Source organism: Trichosurus vulpecula, chromosome 9 (genome assembly GCF_011100635.1).
Source record: "Trichosurus vulpecula isolate mTriVul1 chromosome 9, mTriVul1.pri, whole genome shotgun sequence".
Taxonomy (NCBI): Eukaryota; Metazoa; Chordata; class Mammalia; order Diprotodontia; family Phalangeridae; genus Trichosurus; species Trichosurus vulpecula.
Window position 1 is genome coordinate 119,867,665 of NC_050581.1, and position 25,317 is coordinate 119,892,981.

General features: G+C 45.0%; 1 protein-coding gene across 1 annotated transcript in view; it reads left to right on the forward strand.

Annotated features, from left to right (window-relative positions):
- Nucleotides 1–7,495, forward strand: part of SLC38A3 (solute carrier family 38 member 3) — a 33,018-nt gene extending 25,523 nt beyond the window's left edge. The window contains exons 8-16 of the mRNA XM_036737968.1: nt 419–501; nt 661–719; nt 1,054–1,227; nt 1,418–1,497; nt 2,584–2,684; nt 3,062–3,186; nt 3,959–4,103; nt 4,717–4,820; nt 5,049–7,495. Coding sequence (XP_036593863.1) covers nt 419–501; nt 661–719; nt 1,054–1,227; nt 1,418–1,497; nt 2,584–2,684; nt 3,062–3,186; nt 3,959–4,103; nt 4,717–4,820; nt 5,049–5,153 — 976 coding nt within the window. The 3' untranslated portion in view covers nt 5,154–7,495. The remainder of the gene's footprint in view (nt 1–418; nt 502–660; nt 720–1,053; nt 1,228–1,417; nt 1,498–2,583; nt 2,685–3,061; nt 3,187–3,958; nt 4,104–4,716; nt 4,821–5,048) is intronic.
- The last annotated feature ends 17,822 nt before the right edge of the window (nt 7,496–25,317 follow it).

Here is a 25,317-nt window from a genome sequence, read left to right on the forward strand (position 1 = left end):
GTGGGGGTAGGGATGGGGGAACAAATAACTCAATTGGGAGTGGGATCAGGATTCCAGGAGATTCCTGAGGAGCAATATTCCTTCCCAAATCCTCATTCGCAGGCTACCTGAGTCCTCCTCCAGCCCTTGACCCCTTCCCAGCTCCCTCAACATCTCAGGGTCCCCAGCCTTGACCTCCCCCCACCCATGTCCTGCAAGGGGGCTCATTCTGGGCTGCTATGGTGCACTAGGGGAGGCCGAATCCAGGGAGAAGGTCAAGGGGGCCAGGGCTCCTGGGGTGGGAAGCAAGGGATCCCAGAGGACAGGACCATGTCTCCTCTTTCACACCAGGCATCCCTGAAGTTGGGGGCCACACATCTTCTTCAGAGGCAGTTCTGACACCTTCTGTTCTATGCCCTCTCCTCCCCCTTCCCTCCAGGGATTGGTACATGAATGGGAACTACCTGGTGATCCTGGTCTCAGTCACCATCATCCTGCCCTTGGCTTTGATGAGACAGCTGGGTAAGAGGGGGGGCAAGGGCTGGGCCAGAGGGGGAGATGCTGGTTGCTGGGGGAGGGTGGGGAAGTGGGTGGTCCTGGTGCCCTTGAGGGAATGGGGTGGGGCTGGGGTGAGGACAGAGGAAAGGCCTTTGGTTCTCACCCTCCCACCTCTACCCTTAGGATACCTGGGCTATTCCAGTGGCTTCTCTCTCAGCTGCATGGTGTTCTTCCTGATTGCAGTGAGTGAGGCCCCCTGCCCCCAGCCCTGCACCCACCTCTGAGGTGGAAACATGGCCCCTATCTCCAGGGATCCCTTCCCCCACCAAGGGGGAAGACATGGTCCTAAACTGTGGGAGACTCCAATGTCAGGGGAGAGATAACTGCTGGTTTATTTCTGGGGAAGAGCAGGAAGCTAGGTCATGATGGGTGAATTCTGAGTACCTAGGACCAGACAATAGGGGCATTGCCAGCTGGGCACAGTATGGGCTTCCATATATCCCCATCACCTTTCATGAGTATAGGGGACCTGATAGCAACTGTGTTGGGCACTCAGTAGCATCCTTATTCTCCCAGGTCATCTACAAGAAGTTCCAGATCCCATGTCCACTGTCCACATTCTCTGCCAATGTGACAGGCAATGCCAGCCATGTACAAATCATCATGAAGGATTCCTCGGGTGGGGATCCCCTCATCCAGGCCTCCAACACTGAGAGCTGTGCTCCCAGCTTCTTTACCCTCAATACACAGGTGTGCTGGGGCCAGATGGGGCCAGGTGGGTGGGTGCCAGCCCTCAAGATGGGAGAGGGAGGGTCTTGGAATACTGAGGTCCCTCTCTTCCAGGGTCAGGGCTTTGTATCATGGCCTGGCTGGGGGCCCCTCTGGCAGATGGGGTAGGTCCACACTGCTAAGGGCCAACAACACTTCCTGTTGTCCACAGACAGCATACACCATCCCAATCATGGCCTTCGCCTTCGTCTGCCACCCAGAGGTGCTGCCCATCTATACAGAGCTCAGGGGGTGAGTATGATCAGGGGATGGGAAGAATACTGGGTTAGAAGTCAGAAGACTTAGAGTCAAATCCTGGCTTTGTTACTTCCTAAGTGACCCTGGGCAAGTCATTTAACCTTGATAGGTTCTAATTTCCTCATCTCTAAAATGAGGGGGATGAACCAGAAGGACTTCTGAATTACTGGCTCTAAATCTGTAACCCTGTGACACATTTGAGAGGCAATGGGAGGGAATGAAAATTAAGAAAGCTCAATTTGCATCTGCACTCTTACTTATTAGCTAGCCGTAAGACCTTGGCCAAGTCCTTTTCCCTCCTAAGCCTCATTTGTAAAATCTGTGATACCATGTTGCCATTTGAAAGGCAGTAGGATATGATGGGAAAAGCCCTGATCTGAGAAGTAGGATAAGTGAATTTGAGTCCAGTCTCTTACGTACCAGCTGTGAGTACAGCAAGCCCATTTTTCATCTCTGGGCCTCAATTTCCCCGTGTGTAAATTGAGGGGATTGGTCCTTCCAACTCTGCCTCTTATGTTCCATATCCAAGGGTCCTTCCAGCTTGGACCCTTTGTGTTCCATATCCAAGGGTCCTTCCAGCTATATTCTAAGGGTCCTTCCAGTTCTGATCGTCTATGAAGAGATATAGTGGACCAGGAAGTGGACTTGGAGTAAAAAGACCTGAGTTCAAAACCTTCCTCTGATATTTCCCAGCTGTATAACCATGGTCAGTCGCTTACCCTCTCTGAATCAGTTTCCTCATCCATACAATTATTCATCCCATTACAAAGGGGTATTACTTGTGATGCCTTCCTCACAAGATTAAATGAGACAGGATATGTAAAGCCCAAACCTGAAAGTGGGACACATCTACGGCAGTAATTATTATTGTCCTAAGGACCTGACCAGGTCTGATATTCTAGAACTCCATGACATTTGTCTCTTGCTTAATCTTGCTCCTTCCTTGCCACCCCATCCCCCAACTACAGCCTCCAAGAATAGACTTGCTTCCCAGGCATTGACTCTTTGGGGGGAGGGGAGAGCGATCTCTAGTGCAAGATGAGTCCCCTCCCGCTTAATCGAACCCTTGCTCCCCTACAGCCCCAGTAAGCAGAAGATGCAGCACATATCCAACCTGTCCATTGCCGTCATGTATGTGATGTATTTCTTGGCTGCCCTCTTTGGCTACCTCACCTTCTATGGTACGAGAAAAGTGGGCAACGGGGCTGGCAAAGAAGCCAGATTAGGATGTGGGTCCCCATGGGCTGGGGGAAAGGAAGCCAGGGCTCGGAGGCTATATTCCCAAAACTTAGGCGAGCGTTTAAGGCCAAGGATCAGTCAGTCAAGTGCCTGGCACAGTGCTAAGTGCTGGCGATCCCTGACTCAGTTGGGTCTGAAAGGGCAGGGGTCAGAGGCTACATCCCCTAGACTTGGGTGGATCTGGGAGGCTTTGGGTTGATGCTGTTTCCTCCAGACTCAGGTGGAAGCAGGAGGTGGGGAGCCTTGAATCAGGGACTGTGTCCCAGTCCCAGACTGGGTTGGGTATATGAGACTGTGTGTCAGGAGCTATATCCCACAGATCGGGTGGAGTCGGAGCTCTTGCACACTTATAACAAAGTGGACCCCTTTGACGTGCTGATCCTGTGTGTCCGAGTGGCCGTGCTCACAGCTGTCACCCTCACTGTCCCCATTGTCCTTTTCCCGGTGAGTTGGCCCCAGTCCCTCAGGGAGAGCTCAGGCTCCATACACCATAAGCTTATAACTCATAGAATCATAGATTCAGAACTAGAAAGGACGTTAGAGGTCACCTAGTCCAGCCAGTTCAGTTCACAGCTAAGGAAACTGAGGCTCAGAGAGGTTGTAACTTGTCCAAGGACACATGGCTAGTAAGTGGCAGAGCCAGGATTTGGGCTCAGGTCCTCTGACTCCAAATCAAGAAACTTTTATATTCCACCATGATTTCATGCCCTTTAATGGGGTTGAGGGAATAGATAGGGATAGCGAAAAAGCACCCCAGGTTCTCAGGTGAGGAAAACCAGCCCTGGAAAGCAGAGCTCTCTGTGATGGATTCTGCCCTAGAGCCAGTGGGATTGAGTAAAAAGAACACAGAACTTGGGAGTCAAAAAACCTGGGTTCAAATCCTGGTCTCCTGCTGTGTGAGCCTATTTCCCCATAGGTAAAATAGAAATAAACACATTTGAACCACCTACTTTCACAGGCTTGCTAAGAGGAAAGTGCTTCATAAACTTGTAAAAGTCAGCGAAAAGCTGCGTTTCCCTTTTCACTCCATCCCACTGAGCCTGGCCAATATGCAGGAGGGGAACAATGCTTATGTGACCTTTCTCGGTGGATTGTGACATCTACCAAGGAAGCACTTTGTCAACCTTGCTTCACTCCAGAATTGGGAACTCCGAGGGAGTGGAGTTACAACTCCGCTTAGGGATTACATTTACTCTTTCCCACCTCCCACCCCCAGGTTCGGAGGGCCATCCAGCAGATGCTGTTCCAGGACAAAGAGTTCAGCTGGCTTCGGCACACCCTCATCGCTGTCACCCTGCTGACTTTTATCAACCTATTAGTCATCTTTGCCCCCAACATCCTGGGCATCTTCGGAATCATCGGTAAGGATGCTAGGCCGGGCCAGCCAACCTGCCTCTGGGGGAGCAGAGGGAGCAGAGAACGGGTAGTGCCTCCTGAGCCTTCCTAACCCTTGGCACACTCCTAGGCCCCACCCACATCGACACATTTCTTCTCAGTCTGAGGGGCTGCTGACTTAATGAGCCACCATATTAGGGCCCATTAGCACACATCAGCATTGTCTCTTTCCATAAGTAACTCATTATTTTTGTGTTGACTTTTTGATCCAACACTAACTGTTGGCTTTTTTTTAATCCTCTTTGACGTTCTTAGAGACCAAATAGGGCAGATTAATTTTTAAAAAAAGCTGAAACATTCAGCTGATAACCAAAGCATCAGCACAATAAAAATTAGAGTGGTGTGTTGGTCAGAGGATTACATTTAGTCAGAGAACTTGGGTTAGAAAACTGTCTCTGCCTCGGCTTACTTATCTGTGTGACCTTAGGCAAAGTCGCTGCCTCTTTTGGTAGCTGGGTTTCCCCCATCTTTAAAAATGAGGAGTCTCCAGCCCTGGGAACATCAGCAGGAAGATAGTCCCTGCTCCCTTTGCTGGCCTGCTGAGATTCTAACCCCTCCCCCCATTATCTCTTCTCCTAGGTGCCACCTCTGCCCCCTGCCTGATCTTCATCTTTCCAGCAATCTTCTATATCCGAATTGTGCCCAAGGACAAAGAGCCACTGAAGTCCACTCCCAAAATATTGGTACATAACTGTCACCCCTAGCTCCCCCCGCAGGAGCCTCCAAGGATAGTGTGGTCCTGAATCAAGCAAGGGAGGAAAGGGATTGCACCTATGGAAGTACCTCGGGGCCCTGGGCCCTCAGGCAGAGACCCCAGCCTGTATAGACATGACTGGGGTTCTAAGCTTGGAGGGGACAGGGTCTGCTCTGAGTCTTCTCCCCCAGTGACCTCTTCCTTTTTCTACCTACAGGCTGCATGCTTTGCAGGGTTAGGTGTTCTGTTGATGACCATGAGCCTGAGTTTTATCATCATTGACTGGATCTCTGGGAACAGCAAGAGTGGTGGTAACCACTAGGACCCAGCATGGCCTGGGGTCGCCCGTCACCCACCCACCTGTGCCATTGCCTGCCAGGACTGCTAAGCTGCCAAGGCCCTAGGCTGGTGGGGGGGGAGGAGGAAGGGAGGACACTTTTCACTCGATGTGTGTTTTTGTCTTTAATTATTGTTATCCCTATCGAGGATCTTTTTTTAAAAAAAAGGGGGCAGGGACCGGGCCTTGCAGGGGATAGAACTGGAAAGGCTAGTACATTGGGTTCCCTCCCTAAGGGGCACGGAGGCCTCAGAGGCCGGGCCTTGGGCATCTCCGTCTTCCCTCCTGCGGTCTGGGGAGGGCTGACGCCTCTTAGGATATCCCCTGATATCTCCACCACTGACTGCTTGCCTGGAAAGGTGGGGCTCAGCAGAGGACAGGATCCAGTGACTTCAGTAAAAATGGGCCGAATCCACCTCATGCTCTTGAGTCACTGGGTTCCCAGGCCTCCTCTCTTGTCTGCTGAACAAAGGCATCTTCTACCCTGTCACCATGTCCCCCCTTCCACGTAGGGTCTAGAAACCAATTTGTAGGGGACGGGAGGGAGATGATTAGAGTCCAGAGACTTTTTCCTGGCCCTATTTGCTTCTCATCACTGGGGCTGAGGAGAATCCTATTTGTAAAATCCTGAGGTTCAGCCCTTGGTAGACAGCTAGGGAAAGGTTAGTTACCTCCAGCCAACACCTCATGCAGACAGTTGGGAGAAAAATGTGTTTCTATCACCTCTGGTAAGAGGCTGCCTTGGAGATCAGCTGAGCCATCATGGCACCCCCAATGTCACCATTGGTAAGGGAATTCCATGGGATGGGAAAGATTCTCTGCTCTCAGACAGGGAAGGGAGAATCAAGGGAAGGAGGACTCTCTGGTGGGAGCCATGTTCCCTTTACATAGGCAAGGGCAGGCCCTGCCTCTAGGGGATGCCTCCTACACTGACCCTGAACTTGCCCTTCCCCAAGAAGGCTCATCTGTGCTCTTCCTGGGGGCAGAGGGCTTGGCCCACCACATCTATCCCCTTAGCCTTGAAGGGGATGGGGCCTGGAGACCCCTGCAAGAGCTTCTTCTGGCTCCCCTTTCCCACTCTCGTGTACACTAGTTCTCCCTCCCAAGTCAATGCTGCTCTCCACTGGTAGCATGAGGTATGTGTGGCAGGAATCTCCCCGCTGTTTTAGGAAAATTGTGGTCTCCATTGTACCTCAACCTAAGCTAGGTAAACCAAGACCACGGCTGGCTTCGGAGGCTCATCTGGCTCTTCTGGGTCTGCGTGACAGGAATAGATCAGGCCCCTGGCAGACACCCCTATGCTGCCACTCTGCTGTGCCATCTTGCCAATACCCCAATTCTGACTGGTTGGCACTTTATGATTGGGAGTAGGGGGAAAGTTGAAACCCTGAGCTGGAGGGCTATAACTAGATTGGCTGTGGTTAATTCTGTAAGAGGGTACCTAAGGTACCTGGGGGTAACATATGAGACAAAAACTTTTTAGAAATGCCATCCAAGGACATCCTTCTGTCTATATTCTGGGATGTGTCTGGGCTGCCTGGTATCCAAGCAATACACATCCCTGAGTGTATTACCCGGTGGTTCACTCAGGTTGGGCCGCACAGCCCCAGTAGGCAAAACGAGATGAGCAGAGAGAAAAGCCAGCTCTCAGAATTGAACAGGTCCTAATGCCCAGCTGCAGGAGGCCCCAGCAGGGGGAAACATTGGGAGTTTTGAATTCTCGAAGCCATCCCCCTCCCCCTGACACACACACCTCCCACCCTGGGAGGGAGAATCCCCTGCCTGGTCTTAAGCCCGGAGGTGGGAAGATGAGAGAGTGCTTGGTGCCAACCCCTTCCAAAGGCATCGGAAGCAGCATGGAGAGAGAAATAGCCTTCAGGGTGGGAGCTGGCAGCCTTCGGCCGGAAGCCCCCTTCCCTCCCACCTCCCCAATCCCTGAGGGAGGGGAGTGAGGAGTGGGCTGAGGAGACGTGAGGTGCATTTCCCTTGAGTTCAGGACTAGCTTTGTGAGCCAAGCTCTGACTTCTGAGAAACTCAGGCCATGGAGAAGCCTCCCTAACAGGGAGGTGGGAAACGTTGGAGGGGGGAGGTAGAGTGGGAACAAGCTTCCTCACCACCACTCCCCCAGGCCGCTGGAAGGCCTGAGGCTTGGCAAGCTTGCCTCCCTGCTGAGCAGGCCCTGAGAGGGACCAGCACCCTTTCTCACAGGTTGCATTTCCAATCCTCTATCCAAGTGTGCTCCAAACTTGGAAACACTGAAATCCAGCCCCACTGACACACCACAGACCTTCTTAAGAACAATAAAAGTTGGTGAAAACTGAAGTTAAGTGAAACTTCTCTGTGGACCCTGGGCTGACACCCACTCTGAGGATGGGGGACAAAGCCAGGCATAGCAGGAAACTGGCAGAAGGTCTGAGGAGGGGGGGGAATGTCATTTCCAGCCTGGTTGGTGTCAAGGCCTTGTTCTTCAAAGAGGCAAGAAGCTCAACTGCTGAGGGGTGGGGGAAGGATGGGGTGTGCAGGGCCCTCAGAGACAGGCCCCTTGTATCTATCAGTCTATGGATATGGGCACAGTGGCCAGGAGTCTCAGAGCTACTCATGTTCAGGTCTTAAGCATAAATCCAAGAAGCAGGCTTCTGTGGATAATTTAATTTCTGGGTCCCCCCAGCTCCCAGCCTCCAGCTCCCCTGCCTGGCCTGGCCCTGGGCCACCCTCTCCCAGGGGCAGAGACAGCCCCAGGAGCTGGCACCAGGCTCTAATTAGAGCCCGGGTCCCGGGCGCCACAAAGGGATCTTGGGGCACCTGTCAGTTAGTTAAGGGGCCAGAGGAAAAGGCAACAGGAAAAATCCAGTTTGAGCCTTGTTGGATGACTGCCAGCTGGGGAAATCCCAAAAGAAAGGCCTTCTCAGGGCCCTGATGATGGCTTTGCCCCAAGGAAGTTCTGGCAGGAAGGGCACAGGACCATCTTTGTGGGAGGGCCTTCCCTGGGGGGCCTGAGGCTAGTAGGCACTATTTTCTGTTGTGACCCTCAGGTAAATCCATCCCTTCACAGATTACCCCAACTCCTCTTGGGCCCCAGGGCCCCATTTGAAAAGGGGTTTGGTGCAAAGGTGGAATGGTACAGGAGAGTCAAGAAAACCTGGGTTTAAAAATAGAGATCCCTCTGATGCTGTGTGACCATGGGCAAGTCACAATTTCTCTGGATCTTCTTTTCTTCAGGTTTCCAATGAGATGATATTCACTTTGAGAACTCTTAAACTTGATGTAAATTAAAAAAAGGGGATGAATAAATAGTACAGCATTCTCTCTCTTTATCTCTCCGTCCCTCTCTTCCCCTCCCCATACCCCACCTTGAGAAAGGTGTCATGCCAGGGGAATGGAGCAAAGGCACAGTTTAATTCCACGGCAGAGAAGCTCCATGGAATTCCCCAGCACTGTGGTTACCAGTGTATCTTGACCCTTACCACCTCATGAATATTGGGCAGCAGCATCTCTGGGACCCCTGGAGGTTCTCAGATCTAGCCTTGATCAAGTCAGCTTTTCATGTCCTTGGACAAGTCTCCTCCTTTCTCAGTTTCCCCAACTGTAAATTTAAAGGAGAGGTCTAGATAATCTGGCGTGATCAGGAGGGAGGGCACCTCAGATGGTGAGGGATCTGGAGACATCAAATGGAGGGCCTTCAGCTCTTCAGACTGGAGGGAGTGGAAGGGTGGAAGACAGGCACAAAACCAATTTACTATTAATGCTAATTTGTGCAGCAGAAACACTAATTAGGCTTAAACTTTTCAATGCTAGCAATCAAACTTTATTAATCGAATGCATACAAACATCAGTCTACATTATCACACAACACAATCATCAACCCCTCCAGGAACAAATCTGTAATCTGATTTCCCCAGGGTTCCCAGTAAATAGGTCTCGTACTGGGACTGAGTGACAAGATTCCCTCTCTGCCCAGTCAGAGTTTGTGTGCCTCCCTTAGAGGAAGATGTCTAACAAGTCTCAGTTTGTCAATCAGCCCTGCCCAAAAGCAAACATTCAGGATGCTTGAGTCTCAAGGGTAGGAGTAGGGCAAGAGTCAATCTCTATTGACATCCATGACCAGACTGAAGGCTCAAGGTCTGGAGAGTGAGAGGGGGATGAAGTAGTTCTTATAGTCTAGCTATGGGTGTCAGCTGGTTACACTCTAGTTCTGATTGGCAGCCAGTGACCTAATTTGTTCACCAATTAATTTAATTGATGCCTGAGGACATAAATTAATAATAGGGTTGTTTACCAAATTTTCCCATTGGTGGTCTGTCCCATCTCGGGGGTCCCATATGTTTACTGGTTGTTTGTGAACACCCATGTGTTGTTTACCAATCTTTACCAAGATTGGTAGTTGTTTGTAAACAACAACCACATGTTGTTTACTAGTCTTTACCAAGACAAGCTGTGCTTATCTTAATATTAAAAAACAAGTTATGAAAACCAAATAGCAAAATACTTCACAAAATGGCAGCCTAATACAAAATGGAGTCAGTTTTATGAAAGCAATAAACTTATCCTCACTAATAAGGAAGGGGAAGGCCTAATCTCAATCTTCAAGCATCTGAAAAAGCATTACATTGGTTCTATTGGTCCCCAGACAGAAGAACTATGGACAAAGGGTCAAAATTCCAAAGTGGTAGATTTAGGGTTTAGATTTGATAGCCAAGGTAGAGAGAGAATGGATGCAAATATGTAAAATCACAAGCCATTCCCTGAGAGATAAGTGATTGAAAAGATGTGAACAAACCAGCTAGAATGACATAATGGATGGAGCTGTGGTCTCAATACCAGAAAGAATTGAGCCCAAATCCTCTAACATTTACTCAAACTTTGACCCTGGGGAAGCAACTGAAACTCTGACTTAGTTTCCTCAGTTGTAAAATGAGAGGGTGGGATAACTAGCTTCCAACAACCCCTCCAGCTTTGAATCTGTGAGCCTATGGACAATTTTCAAAGGAAACATTACAATTATTAACGGCCACATGAAGCCATGCTCCAAATCACTAAGGCGAGAAATACAAATTAAAACAAGCTTGTGATTTCAGCTCACACCCATTAAGTTACAAAAGATTGAAATAGTCGGTGTTGTTGAAAGAGAGGCACATTGGTATATTTTTCACAGAGCTGTGAATTGGTCTAACCATTCTGGAAAACAACTCAGAGCTATTTTGGGAAAGGCACTAAACCGTTCTTACCTTTTGAATAATGATTATACTGTCAGGCATATACCTCAGGGAGTTCAGAGACAACAAGACTATATATAGATATACATACATACATATGCACACACATACACACAATTACACACATATATGTGTATATTTCCATATATACAAATGCATATATATCCATATGTGTGTGCACATACATGTTTATATGTAAATATATACACACATATTATATATATACATATATATATATATATATATATACCAAACTATTCATGGAAGAATTTTTGTGGTAGCAAAAAAAAAAACCAGAAACAAAATGAATGCCTATTGATCAGGGAAACACTGGAAAAAATTGTTTTATATTAATGTTAAGGAATATAGGCAGCTAGGTGGATAGAGAGCCAGGCCTGGAGCAGGAAGATTCATCTTCTGGAGTCCAAATCTGGCCTCAGACACTTACTAGCTGTGTGACCCTGGGCAAGTCATTTAACCCGTTTGCTTTAGTTTCTTCATCTGTAAAAGGAGATGGAGAAGAAAATGGCAAATCATTCCAGTATCTCTGTCAAGAAAACCCCAAAAAGGGTCACAATGAGTCAGACACAACTGAAACAACTCAGCAACAACAACTTTATGGAATATTCTTGACTCATGAGAAATGGTGAATAGAAGGGATTCAAAGAAGCCTGGGAAGACCTACCTGCTTATGTGAACTGATGCAGGATGAAGGGAAGAGGACCAAGAGATGAGTATACACGAGAACTATAACAATACGAATGAAAACAACACAGAAAACTGGCTAAACTAGGATAAATTGTAATGAACAGCCTTGGACCCTGAGAACAAATGATGAAACATTGTTTCTTTTGGAAGAGAGGTGAGAGAATACAGATGCAGAATGTCGAACTCATCGGCACCTACAGTTGCCATTGGGTTTATTGCTCTTACTTAATTATCTGTCTTTGTTATTAGGAAGGCTTCAATGTGGGGGTGCTATGTTAGGAAATAACTGTGGTTTTGTTTTTGGTTTTTAAGGTAAGGAAAGGCCTACTTCACAGGTAGTGGGTTCTCTATCACTGGAGGTCTTCAAGCAGGGGCCAGAAAATCCCTTGTCAATGCTACAAAGAATATTCCTGTTCTTAAATAGATAGATTGTATTATATAACTTCTGAGGTCTCTTCTGATATTCAGTGTTCTATGTTCAAAGGATCCTTTCAATTCTGACATTCTACACTTCTTGTGTTTGATAGGCTTGCCAGAAGCCAAGTCCTTTGGGCCATAGATATTATCTATTATATAAATATAGATTTATATGCCACACATAAATATATAATGATATATCATTATATAAATATATTTCCATATCACATATCAATATATAACCATATATTAATAAATATGTAACTATAAATTATAATATAATATATTTATATGTTATACACAAATATATAGCTATATATTACAATATAATATATTCTATGTTACACACAAATATACAACTATATATTATATAACTATATATTTATATGTGACATATACATAATAACTATATATATTATATATTATTATATAGATTCCCCTCTGTTTAGACAGAGGGAAACAGGTCACCCATAAACAAACACCCAACAATGAATTCTTGGATAAGATGGGCTAAATGAGGCCTTTCTCCAACTCACAAAGCAGGGCTTTGCTTACAGTATCTTGTTCTTCCGCCAGTACCTCTAAATTCTGGAAGTTTACATTTTTTAAAGGAAATCCAACCTGTATACAGACAAGTACATACGGGATAATGTGAGGAAGAGGGAGAATATTGCAGAACAAAAATGACCTCGTTCATCTTAACTTCACCACACAATTTGACGCTGTTGAACACTCCCTTCCCTGAAATCTACCACTCTCTCCTTGTTTTCCTCCTACCCTTCTGACTATTTCTTGGTGTCTTTTGCTATATCATCTCGTCTCATCCCCTAATTGTAATGTCCTCCCAAGGCTCTGTTCTGAGCTCTCTTCTTTTCTTTCTCCATGCCCTCATCAGTAAATTCATCAGCTCCCATGATCTCCATGCAGATAACTCTTAGATTTACCTATTCAATTCAATCCAATAAGTAATTAAGTGTCTGCTATTTGTGAAGTCCTCTAGGAACTTTTATTTTACAAGGGTGACACAACATGTACAGAAATGCATAAGGAAATAATAACTTTGCATGAAATGATATAAGGTAATTTCATAGCCCTACCTAGGCACCACCAACTGCCTGTTGGACATCTTCAATCAGATATCTCATAGGCCTCTCCAGCTCAGCATGTCCAGAACAGAACTCAGTATCTTCTCTGGCAGAGTGGATAGAGAATTGACCTAGAAGTCAGGAAGACCTGAATTCAAGTCCCATGTCTGACAAATACTGGCTGCGTGACCTCAGGCAAGTCAGAGCTCTGTAAATTGTAGAGAGGGTACCAATCTGCTTTGATAGGAGTTTCTTCATCTGAGAGTTTGCTATACCAATGGCATCAAACTCAAATAGAAAGGATCCCCCATGGCCTCATACTGACTTAGAAAACCACCAATGATCATTATCTATGTTGTATTATCTTTTATTTATGTTGTTAGACATTTGCCAATTACATTTTAATCTGATTTGGGCAGTCTCAAGAGTTTTGCCTGAGGCTTGTAGCCCATTGGCATTTGACAACTTCAGTCTATACCAATGAAATCAGAGATCCAGTTCCTACCCTTATCTTTACTGCTTAGGACTGTGACTTGAAAACCATAGGTGCTTAATAAAGACTTATAATATAAGGTCATAGATCTGGAACTGGAGGGACTTCAGAGGCCATGCCCTCCAACCTCCCCATTTTATAGACAAGGAAACTGAAGCCCAGAATGACTTTTCCACAGTCACGCAAGTCATAAGCTTCTGAGTTGGCCTGGATTCCAGCTAATCAAATCAGCCATTATGGTGGCATAGGAAGAAGCAGCACACCCAACCTCCCCTTTACAACCACTCCACAAAGGCCTAGAAAACACATTGTACTAAGTCCCAATCAGAAAATCCAAGAAAAAAAATTAAGGTGAGTCATTTTTTTCAGAACAGGTCAACAAAGGGAGACAGAAAGGACTGCAGATATGGGAGATAGGGTCTATTCAGAAGCTTTGGGAGCTGAGCAAGGGCCCATGGCTATTCCCTAGAGCAAATTGACTTCCCAGATCTGACTTAAAGGGGCAGAGCACTAAGGAGAGGTATTAACTGGCAACTCTGTTACTCCTAGCCCAGAGCTGGATTCCAGGTCTGAGAAGGGGATTGTGCTAAGATTGGTGGACATGGGCAAGGACCAATTCTGGTCTGAGGCTGTGTTCTTGGCAAGAAGCAGGAACAAAAGTGAGGAACAATTGTGTGGCTCTGATCCCAGGAATGAATCCAGGTCTCAGATCCAGCCCCAGGCCAGTCTGAAGCTTGCAGCAGAAAACCAGGGCAGGAAGCTCAGACTTAAGAGGGAACCTGCATTTATATCTCTCTGAACCTTTCAGCTAGCAACAGTCTATTGGAGCCCACAACCAGGAATAAGCCCACAGTTCTGTTGCTCAGACCCAAACCCAGGTCAGGAGCTTGTAAAACTCAGCCCAGGAAAGCAGCAATCAGAGTTTTCCCTGGGTAAGATTGCTTTAGGTGCTATGAAAGTTTGGAGGGCCGTAGCATGAACTGTCTTTGAGATCCTTGGAAAAAATCTAACACTAAATACCCAGACAAATCTGCAGCAGAACTCAAGAGAACACAAAACAGGACCAAGCATAGACGCATGCAGAGCTTGGCCTTAGCAAAAGTCTGAAATTGGGAAGTAAGCCTGGAAGAATGAGTTAACAAAAACAGAATCCCACCATAAAGAACTATTATAGCTACAGAGATGTTCAAGACAAAAACCCCCAGAAAAAAAGGATAATGCCAAATATCTTCAAGCAAAGCCTCAAATAAAAACACAAATTAGGGACAAGTTCAATTAGAATTTCTGGAAGAAATTAAGCAAAAGCTTTTTTGAAAGAGATAAAATGATTTTGTAAATGAAATGAGAGCACTTGGAGGAATAAAAGCAGGAAAAAAATGAGAGATGTAGAATAAAGACTTGGGAAAAGAATTAGAAGTTTAGTAAGCTTCTTCTTCTTAGAAGAGATACAAAACCTTACCCAACCTTGAAAATTAGACTTCTCGAAAATTAAAATGGACCAAATAGAAGTTAATGATTCCACAAGGCAATAAGAACTATTGTTGTTCATGTTGTTCATTTTCAAAGAAGACCAATGACATCACGGGAAAAGTTTTGACTTGTCGTGAATTGGATTTAAACAAGGCATGGTTGCACAAGGTCATCAGCCTGACTTTCTCTTCCTAAGTCATCAAAGTCTAGTGGCAAGATGGAAGTCAGGACAACTGGTGATGGCCCAGATACAGAGGATGAATTTGGTATCTTTGATGTCTGACCAAGCTCTAAGGGCTCCATAGCATCTGTTTCAGCCACTTTCATGACTGTTAGAACAAATTGTTTTAATCCACCCACTCCACCAATAGAACTCTTCACCTGCTTGGGGTATACATTCCCCTAACTAACTCATCGACAGGCTCATTTACCCTCAACCTGGTTTAGCCCATCTGTGGAGACGGTTTTACTGGGGTGTGGCTGCTGTGCATGATACAGCTTCCTGAAGTCCTAGGTGAAAAGGTGAACACCAAAGATGAATGGACAGCCCTGAAAAGGGCTTAGCAAGCCCTCACACCAGAGGTCCTAGTCCTCTCATCCCATGTGCCCCATAAGAACTATTAAAACAAAGTCAAAAGACTGGGGAAAAAAATAAGAAAATGTAAGATATCTTACATCAAAGACAACTGACATGGAAAACAGATCAAGAAGAGAAAATTTAAGACTCAGAGGACTATCTGAAAGCCATGACCAAAAAAAAAATGAGCCTGGACATCCTATTTCAAGAAATCTTAACAGAAAACTGCTAAGATCTCTCAGAACCAGAGGACAATAAGAAAATAGACTGGTGACTTCCTGAAAAAAATCCCCAAAATGAAAATTCCTAGGAATATTATAGCCAAAATCCAGAGCTTCCAGTCAAAGAAAAAAATACTTCAAGCAGCCAGAAAGAAATAATTAAAGTATTAAGGAACCACAGTGAGGATCACACAAGATTTAGCAGTCACCAATACAAAGAAGCAGAGAACTTGGAATGTGATATTCCAAAAGGCAAAAGACATAGACTTACAACCAAGAATAGCTTACCCAGGAAAACTGAGTATAATCCTGAACATAATGGACCTTTAATGAAATACTAAACTTCCAAGAATTCCTGGTGAAAAAAAAAACACCGAGTAGAAACTTCGAAGTACAAACACAGCAGTATTATAAAGATAATACAGAGAAAAGTAAATATGAATGAGCAATCATAAGGGACTAAACAAGAATGAAGCTTTTACATTCTAACAGGGAGAGATGATACAAGTGTCTCCTGAGAGCCTATCATTAGGGTTCATAGAATGAGTTAAATAAGATAGAGGGCCTGGGAGTGGTTTTGTTATGCTTCAATGATTTTTTTAAAAAGAAAGAAAAGAGAGGGGGAAAGGAATTCACTAACTGGAAAAAAAAGGGAGAGGAAGGGTGGGGGAAACTATTTCACGTAATCAGATATGCAAGTAGAACACTGTACAAACAAGGAGGGAGGGGTGGGGATAAGGGTGACACTTGAACCTCACTTTCATTGAATAGGTGGAAGGAGAGAAGAAGATATATATAGTTGAGTACAGAAATGCATTTCACTGAAGAGGGAACCTGGAGGAAAATGGAAGCAGAGGGGAGAATAAAAGAGACAAGAGATTCAGGGACAGAGTAGCAAAAACCAATTTTAACCACAGAGAGTGGATTGCAAAGTGGGGGTTAAAAGGAAAGAAATAAGGGTAAGAGCCTATGGTTGGGCTCTGGGAGAGGGAAGAGAAGAAGGCTTTGGGGGTAGAAGCAGAATGCATCAAACCTAGAACACTGATGCTGAGAATGTTCCTCTTTCACTGCTTTCTTCTTTATAAAGCAAGGCAGGAAGCAAAGAGGGAGAAGTATAAGAGAATATGATGAAGGAAAATACACAGCATGTATGTATAACCATGAATGTGAATGACATGAATTTGCCTGTAAAACAAAAAGAGATAGCAGAATGAACTAGAAGGCAAAATCTAATAATACATTGTTTATAAGAAATACACTTGACACATAAAGATTCACAGTAGAGTTCCAATAAGATTCTGGAACAAAATCCATTATGCTTCAGCTAACGTTAAAAAAAATAGTCAAGGGTAGTGGTCACAATATCAGACAAGGCAACAGCAAAAATAAACTTGAGTAAAAGAGAGAAACAGGATTCATTCCTTCAATTTCCTTATTTTAGGGAAGGCCCAAGAATTTCAATAATTTGCCCAAGGCCACATTGATATGAAATATTAGGGCTGAGATTCAAGTCAAGTCCTCTGACTCCAAAGCCACTACATTCCACTACATCCAAATTGCAGAACATCAGAACTAGACACATTCTTAGGATAAAAATGCCCAATCTAGAGGGGATCTTAGAAAATAGAATGTCAGAGCTAGAAGAAGCTTTAGAATATGCAGTACCAATGCTGGAAGGGGTTGTAGCATTAGATTATGTAGTCGAAGCAGTTTGTTTTACAAATAAGGAAACTGTGGCCTAGAGAAATGGAAGCAACTCACCCAAGGTCATACGTCAAGCTCATAACAGAGCCACAACTCAAAAATGGGCCTTTTGTCTCTCTGTGTTCTGTCCACCACATGCCAATTGTCTTCCTAGCCCTTCTAATTTATTATTTGTGACATCTTCTACAAATAACTAACTAATTAATCACCAGTCCAAGCCCCTTCTCTTCTCTGGACCTGTTTCCCCATTCATAAGGTGAGGATGTTGGATTAGGCCAGAGATTCTTAATTTTTTTGTGTGTACCAAGGACTCTTGGCAGGCTGACAGTCTGTGGGACCCTTTCTCAGAATGTCTAAAATGTATAAAATAAAATATGTAAGATTACAAAGAAAACCAACTATATTGAAATAGTCATCAAAATATTTTTTAAAAACAAGTTCACAGGGGCAGCTAGGTGGCGCAGTCAGTAGAGCACCGGCCCTAGAGTCAGGAGGACCTGGGTTCAAATCCGGCCTCAGACACTTGACACATGTACTAGCTGTGTGACCTTGGGCAAGTCACTTAACCCCAATTGCCCTGCCAAAAAGCAAAAAAAACAAACAAACAAACAAAAAAAAAAACAAGTTCACAGGGGCAGCTAGGTGGCATATTGAGTACAGCACCAGCCTTGGAGTCAGGAGGACCTGAGTTCAAATCCAGCCTCAGACACTTGACATACTTACTAGCTGTGTGACTTTGGGCAAGTCACTTAACCCCAATTGTCCTGCTTTCCCCCCTCCAAAAAAAAACCCCAAGTTCATAGGTCCCAGGTTAAGAACTCCTAGATTAGATGATCTCTCAGAGCCCTTCTAGAAAAAAAAACACTCAGGGTAATTTTTCCCATTCAGTCGTCAGCGTTCTACCACAAGCTCAGTCAAAAGTCTGATTTCTCCATGGGTACTCAAAGCTAGTGAGATTCAGGCTTGTAAGACAGGGTCTGATATCTCTCTCATTCCTATGGCACATGATCATCCCTCTTCCTTCCGTTCCCTGGCCAGTTGAGCCAGCCAGAGCCTGTATCTGCTTAAGTGACCAGTCCCAGCTTGAGTCTGTGGCGCCCTCTGGTGTTCGATTTGATACCCCCTTTTTTCCAGCCTGACCAATAAACTAGAGACGCAACTGTACTCAGTTCCCAGACTGGCCAGCTATGCTCAGACCCCGCTTTCCTGGGGTTCATAGGATTCTAGCATCTGTAAGATCATGAGATGGAGAGCACTGGGCAGTGTCCCAGGATTTGGAGTCAGTGGACCTGGTCCTTCTGCCTCACCTGTTTGATCTTGGGAGTGATTAACCTTTCTCTAAACCTCAGTTTCCACATCTGTAAAATGAGGAGGTTGGACTTGCAGCCCTAAATCTATAAGCCTATGGTCATCTAGTGGAAGGCTTTTATTTTACAGATAAGGAAACTGAGGCCCAAAGGGATTTGACATCTTTTTCCAAAATACTAAGTGGAAAAGCTGGGATCAAATTCAGGTCTCTTGGTGCCTAATCCAGAGTTCTTTCTGCTGTCCCAGGCTATTTCGTATGGAAAATATTTCTCACGTAGCCCTTACTTTAAGGGGTTTACAATCTGAACAGACCAGAGGCCTGACCTCAGGAAGTCATGATTTTTGGTAGTTGTTGTCTGTCCTTCGTTCTCAAAGAGGACCATGACTTCAAGAAGGTGATGCTGTGACATGCAAGTGAATTGGATTTAAGTGAGGCAAGGCTGGGCAAAGTCGCCAGCCTCACTTTCTCCTCTGGAGTCATGTGGGTCCAGTAGCAAGATATAGATCAGGACAACTGGAGATGGCCCAGGATGCAGTGGGAGACCTTGGCCTTTTTAAGCTGAGGTCTTTAACAGGTTTCAGTTTGATGGAGGCAATGCCCATTCAGTGATAAGACTAGGTAAGAAATGAGGCAGAGAATGGCCTCTTTACCTGGTTGTTTAAAAAAAATCAATCTGGGAGGGAAAGATCCTCAGAGTTTCTGGACCAAACAGAAATAATTGCTATTTATAGTCACTCTGAGCCAATCAGGGTCCAAACAGTGTTCAAGTAGGGCTTGGCCTGGGACCTATTGTTGACAAGTCAATGAGAGTCAGAGTAATTTGGGTTAAGGCATGGTCCTTAAGGAAAAAAAAAAGGTTTCAGCAACCTAAATTTACATTCCTTTGGGCAGAGCACCCACAGGCCATGATACAATACCCTTTGTAGACAGAGGAGAGGGAAAGAAAGAGAAAAAAAGAGAAAGAGAGAGAGAAAGAAAGAAAGAAAGATAAAGAAAGAAGGGAGGGAAGGAGGGAGGGAGGGGAAAGGAGGGAGAGAGGGAAGGAAGGAAGGAAAGAAGGAAGGAAGGAGGAGGAAAGAAGGTGGAAGAGAGGGAGGGAAAGAAGAGAAGGAGGGAAGGAAGGAAGAAAGGAAGGAAGGGAGGAAAGAAGGAGCTGTGTTGTTCAATGGCCAGTTTGAGTTGGGTCCCCAGTGGGACAACTCCTAGTTCTACTCACAGAGGTTGTTGTTTGTCCTTCGTTCTCAAAGAGGACCATGAAATCAGGGAGGTGATGCCGTGACAGTCAGGTGAATTGGATTTAAGTCAGAGAGGGCTGTACAAAGTCACCAGTCTCACTTTCTCCTCCGGAGCCATCTGGGTCCAGATACAGATCAGGATGACTGGGTGGGACATAATAGGGCCAATAGGGAGAAAGATCTGAGACTCACAAGAATAAAACGTTAAACAACATACAAGGTTGAGAGTGATAAGTACAGGGTCAGGGGCATGGTCAGTAAGTGCCAGAGGTACTCAGAGAAGACAGATATCCTCGTGTTCAATTCCGTTTACTCAACTACATAACCCTAGTGTGCAGAAGTCTGTCCTGGCGGCGGGCTGGGAGTTGGGGAGGATGCAAAGTTACAAAATTTAGATAAGACATAGACCCTGTCCCCATAAAGCTCAGATGACTAAAAATAAACCTAATCATCAATGAAGGTCCAAAGGAGGAATGTTCTTATCTATAAGAAGAGACATTCATAGAAGGCTTCCTGGAAGAGACAGTATTAGAGCTAAACCTTGAAGAAGGACTATCTGTAGGTGGTAACAGGAGAAGTGAAGGGGATGACTTGGGCCCCCAGTTTCAGGGACCTGGAGAGATCCTAAGAATTCTAGAGGTGCAAACAGAACAAAAGATATTACCACTGATTTACATTTCTGTAGGGCTAGAACGTTTCAATGGGGCAGCTAGGTGGCACAATGGATAGAGAAGCCTGGAGTCAGGAAGACTCAAAGAATTCAAATCTGACTTTAGATACTTACTAGCTGTGTGACCCTGGGCAAGTCACTTAACCCTGTTTGCCTCCATTTCCTCATCTGTAAAAAAAAAAGAGCTGGAGAAGGAAATGGCAAACTTTTCCAAGAAAACTCCAAAATAAGGGAAGGGCATGAAGAGTTAGACATGACTGAAAACAGCTATACAGCAAAGGTTTTCAAAGTGCTTTCTTTCTAATATCCTTAAACTGAGGAGTCCGAAGGTTATTATCACTGTTTTCCAGGGAGGTAACTCGGTAGTAGACAGAGCTCAGAACTTGGTCACCCTGGGCCAATTATTTCCCTGAGCCTCTGACCATTCTTTCAGATTGAGGTACTAATTTAGAGGCATTTTGATATAGAGGTCACGAAACTGAGGCTCAGGAAAATTCAGTGACTGACCCTCAGTCACTTAGAACTGCTGGAGCAAGGATTTGAGCCCAGATTCCCTTCTTTGCCCTGAATTCTGTGCTCTGGCCATGGATACCAGGCTGGGGAACTTTCGGTGGTGATTTGGAAGCAGAAGAAAGAGGCTGGGGTGGTTATGGGTTCCCTCCTGAGGACGAAGACTATTCTGGGCCCTCATGGTCATGGGGCAGATAGAGGTGAAACAGGGAAAGTCAGTCGGGGATGGTCACAATCTGGCCAGTAAAGTTAAGGCTGGCTGGAGGCAGCCTGCAGCAGGGCCACAACTTGCTGAAACTTCACCTTGTACAAATTCAACCCAAGGAAGGGTGAGGCTATGCAGAGAACAGTCAGTCTCACCTTCTGGTACAGTCATGGAGGAGAGGGAAGCCTATTCCCCAGAGTTCCTCAGGGGTGGTAAGATGAAGCCAGAGGACAGCAGTCACTGTTCAGTCAGAGAGGACATCCCCTCCCCCAACCCCATCCCCCAACCTGGGCCATTTGTTCCCAGCTGTTATAGCTCAGGCACAGGTTTGGTAAAAACAAACCTATGTGTAAAACAGAAAGAAGAAAGGGACAGATAGGGCAAGCCTCAGGTTCCTAGCCAAGCCCCTGGAAGTTCCCAGAGCCTAGTGGTTAGATGGTACAGTGGATACAGTGCTGGGCCTGGAGTCAGGAAGACCTGAGTTCAAATCTGACCTCAGATACTTACTAATTGCGTGACCCTGGGCAAGTCACTTAGCCCTGTTTGCCTCAAATTCCCCATCTTTAAAGTGAGCTGGAGAAGGAAACAGCAAACCACTCCAGTATCTCTGGTCAAGAAAACCCCACATGGGATCACGAAGAGTCGGCCATGACTAAGAAGACTGAACAACAAACAACCAGTGGTAAGAACCAGCTTCCCAAAGCCTAGGGCCAGATGATACAAAAGGCAGAAATTAGCTAGAAGAGGATGTGAGAGGACAGAGCCTGAGGAAGGGACCTGCTGTGGTCACTTAACTGAGGTTAAGTGATTTTGCCCGGGCTCACGAAGCTACTAAGTGAATGAGATAAGTTCCAAAGGTCCAGCATTCTAACTACTCCACCGCCTAGCCCAGCAGAAAAAGACAACTGTATATGAAAATGCAAATCTCTTTGTTGATGATAAGCGCTGAGCCTGGAGTCAGGAAGACCTGAGTTCAAAACTGATCTCAGACACCTACTAGCTGGGTGAGCCTGGACTATTAACAACCACAACAACCATAGCTAGCATTTATATAGTACTTCGAGGTTTGCAAAGGTAGGTGCTATGACCCCCACTTTACATATGAAGAAACTAAGGCTGAGAGAGGGTAAATGACTTACCCAGAGTCATACAGCTAAGTGACTATCTGAGGCAAGACTGTAACTCAGGCCTTTCTGATTCCAAGTCCAAAACTTGTTCCCACTGTGCCACCTACCTACTTCTAGGCTAGTTGCTGTCCTCTCTTTGTTTCCTTCATTGCCATATCCATTTCATTTTGTTAAGGCAGCACATTGGGGACTGTGGTGTTAGAATCCAAATATAACAGTTCAAATATCATTGGTAATAAAAAACCTATAAATCCCCACCAGAGATAGTTTTCATTTTCATCTTTTTGTTGCCCTCTTTTTAATTTCATCCTTAGATGCCCCAACTTCCTGTAAAGTTATTTTTCTTGCCATTTTATCAGTAGATTATGCTCATAATCTTCCACCACCCCCTCCCATATGATTTTAACAAAATAGTCTGTGTTCTGAGCCTATGTTGCCCTTAGGTGCCATATCGCTCTGGAGGAAATCAAGGAAATCAAGCATTTACCTTCTGAGGCAATTTCTAGACTCTTTTGGTCTCTTTTATGGGAAGTGATTTACATCCATTAAACTTCCTTTGGAAATGGTAATTGTGAATATTTGTTCTTCTATCGATCTCCATTTCCCTTTTTTTCAGCCTCAACAGCTTGTTTCAATAGGTCAGACTGGAGATGCTTTAATTCCATGCCATACCAACATCATTTTTATTGCTTTCTTGTTTGATCTTGATTTTTGTCTTTATCCATATAAGTCAGAGCCAGTGGTCTGGATCTCCTCAGGCAACTGATTTGGAAGTGACTTCCAGATCGGTAACAAGGCATCGGTAAAATAGAATCAATTTCATTTTTTGGTGCTGTTCTCAAGTGCTTGTCAGGTTTGGTGCTTCCCAAATGCTTTTACAAATTAAAAAAAAAAATCAATGCTGTACAGACAAGGGGCTTCTGTATTGTCTACAAGCTGCTTTTGTTTTGAACTGCTAATGCATGTTTTCCACCATGTTCTACCATCTTCCTCTATGCTCACCTTTGCAGCTTTGAAGATACGAAATATTAACATGCATGTTCTTCTCATTTAGAGCAGCCTCCCGAGCTGTTCAAGAATTTCCCTACCTCCTCATCCTTTGACACAGATGTAGGGAAGTCAGACTGTGATTATTTTCATGTTGGTCTTTTTGCAACTTGTTTATCATAAGCACTAAAGACGCAATAACCAGATATCCCTTGAAATGATATCTCCTATTGCCCTTGGTCACAAGATCACAACAACTCTACCGACGTCTTTATTAGCTTCTTCAAAGAGAACTCCTGAGTCATCTTACCAATGAACTGCAATTTCCCTTTGTCCTCTAACTTAATTTCTGACAAGAGTGTTCAACATGATATGATTCAATTCCTTTAGCATGTCTGCTTCTTGGCCACTGGACAAGGAACGCACATTCAGAGGACCAATAGCTAAGTTAATATTTCTAGATAGTGGAAAAACTAGACGATTATTAGTGCCCCGATTAGGTCCTAAACAACTGGGCTTTTTTATTTGTTTGTTTGAAGAATTTACCATCAACACGGTAGCTGACCTTGATACCGTATTTGTCCTTATTGAAGGCGTTTGACAACACGGCTGAAAACATCGTGTTAAAAACCTTGGGAGCAAGCACACAGCCTTGTTTCGCTCCACTGGTGACTGGAAAAGCACAAGAGCATTGTCCATTACCCAGAACCAAGGCAAGCGTGCCGTCATGAAAGTGACATACGATGCTGATCAACTTCTCTGGGCAACCAAATTTTGACATAATTTTCCATAAGCCCACACGACTGACTTTTCTGATCTACAAACATTGTGGACAGACCTCTGGCATTTCTCCTGGAGTTGTTGGGCAGCAAACCCCATATCAACCATTCCTCAGTCCTTTCTGAAACTACACTGTGGTGTAGGGTGTCTAGTTACTCTGTCAAAACAAGAAATGAGGTTAGTATGATAAGATCTGTTCCTAATGAAACCATCAGGCTTTTAGAGACTCCTAAAAGGGTAGCTACAAGGTAGCTAGGTGGGCTCAGTGGATAGAGTGCTGGGCCTAGAGTCAGGAAGACCTGAGTTCAAATCCAGCCTCAGACACTTACTAGTCACTTAACTTCTGTTTGCCTCAATCCATTGGAGAAGAAATGGCAAACCACTCCAATGTCTTTGCCAAGAAAACCCCATGGACACAGGGTTGCAAGGAGCTAGACACAACTATACTACAACAAAAAGAGTGGCTAAATGCTGTCTTATCATCTCCTCCCTTATCTCGTGTCTCATTTACCTGCCCACCATTTTTCTTCTGTCCTTCCAAGTTCAAACATAATTTTCCCTTTTTCCTTTCTTAATTGCTCCCAAACTATCACTTTAATAGTCTTAGAGGAAGTGTCATGGTGCAGGAAATCAAGGGAAGAGCAATGACTCTGAAGTCCTGGATTCAAATCCCTCCTCTGACACTTACTACCTGGATGACCTTGAGCAACGTGCTTCACCTTCATGGACCTCAGTTTCCTCATCTGTAAAAAGACAGGGTTGAACTAGATGACCTCTGAGGTCCCTTGCAGCTCTAAATCCATGGTCCCATGAATCTAGCTTTTTGCCAGGAAAAGAAGTCAAGTTCATTGGTCTATAGTTTGCAGGTGCCACTTTTTTCTCTTTTAAAAAAAATTAAGGGCAGCTAGGTGGCACAGTGAATAGAGCATCCACCCTGGAGTCAGAAGGACCTGAGTTCAAATCCTGCCTCAGACACTTGACACTTACTAGCTGTGCAACCCTGGGCAAGTCATTCAACCCCAATCGCCCTGCCTTCTCCCCTCCAAAAAAAAATTAGTAATGCACCCAACTATAAGCCTGTAGCACTTTTCTTATCTTCCAAACTCTTCTAATGAGCTCAAACAGTGGCTCAAAATCACATCTACATCACATCTTTCAGTACCCCAGAAAGGAGTACATTTGGCCTTGGGGACTGAAACTGTGAGAGTAGCGAGATTCTGTCTTACTACAGCATCTGCTGTCTTATCTTGTGTTTAAGTGCCTGCTAAGCAGGTAATTTTCTTCTCTTCTTCTCAAACCAAACATCATTTTCCTAGGTAGAAGAGCTGAGTAGTTCTACCTTTTCACCCTTGCCTATCATCATATTTCCACTGAGTCACAGTCCTATCTCCATATCCCTTTTCAAAATATTAGACCAGAGGATCCTGCTTACCCTTTC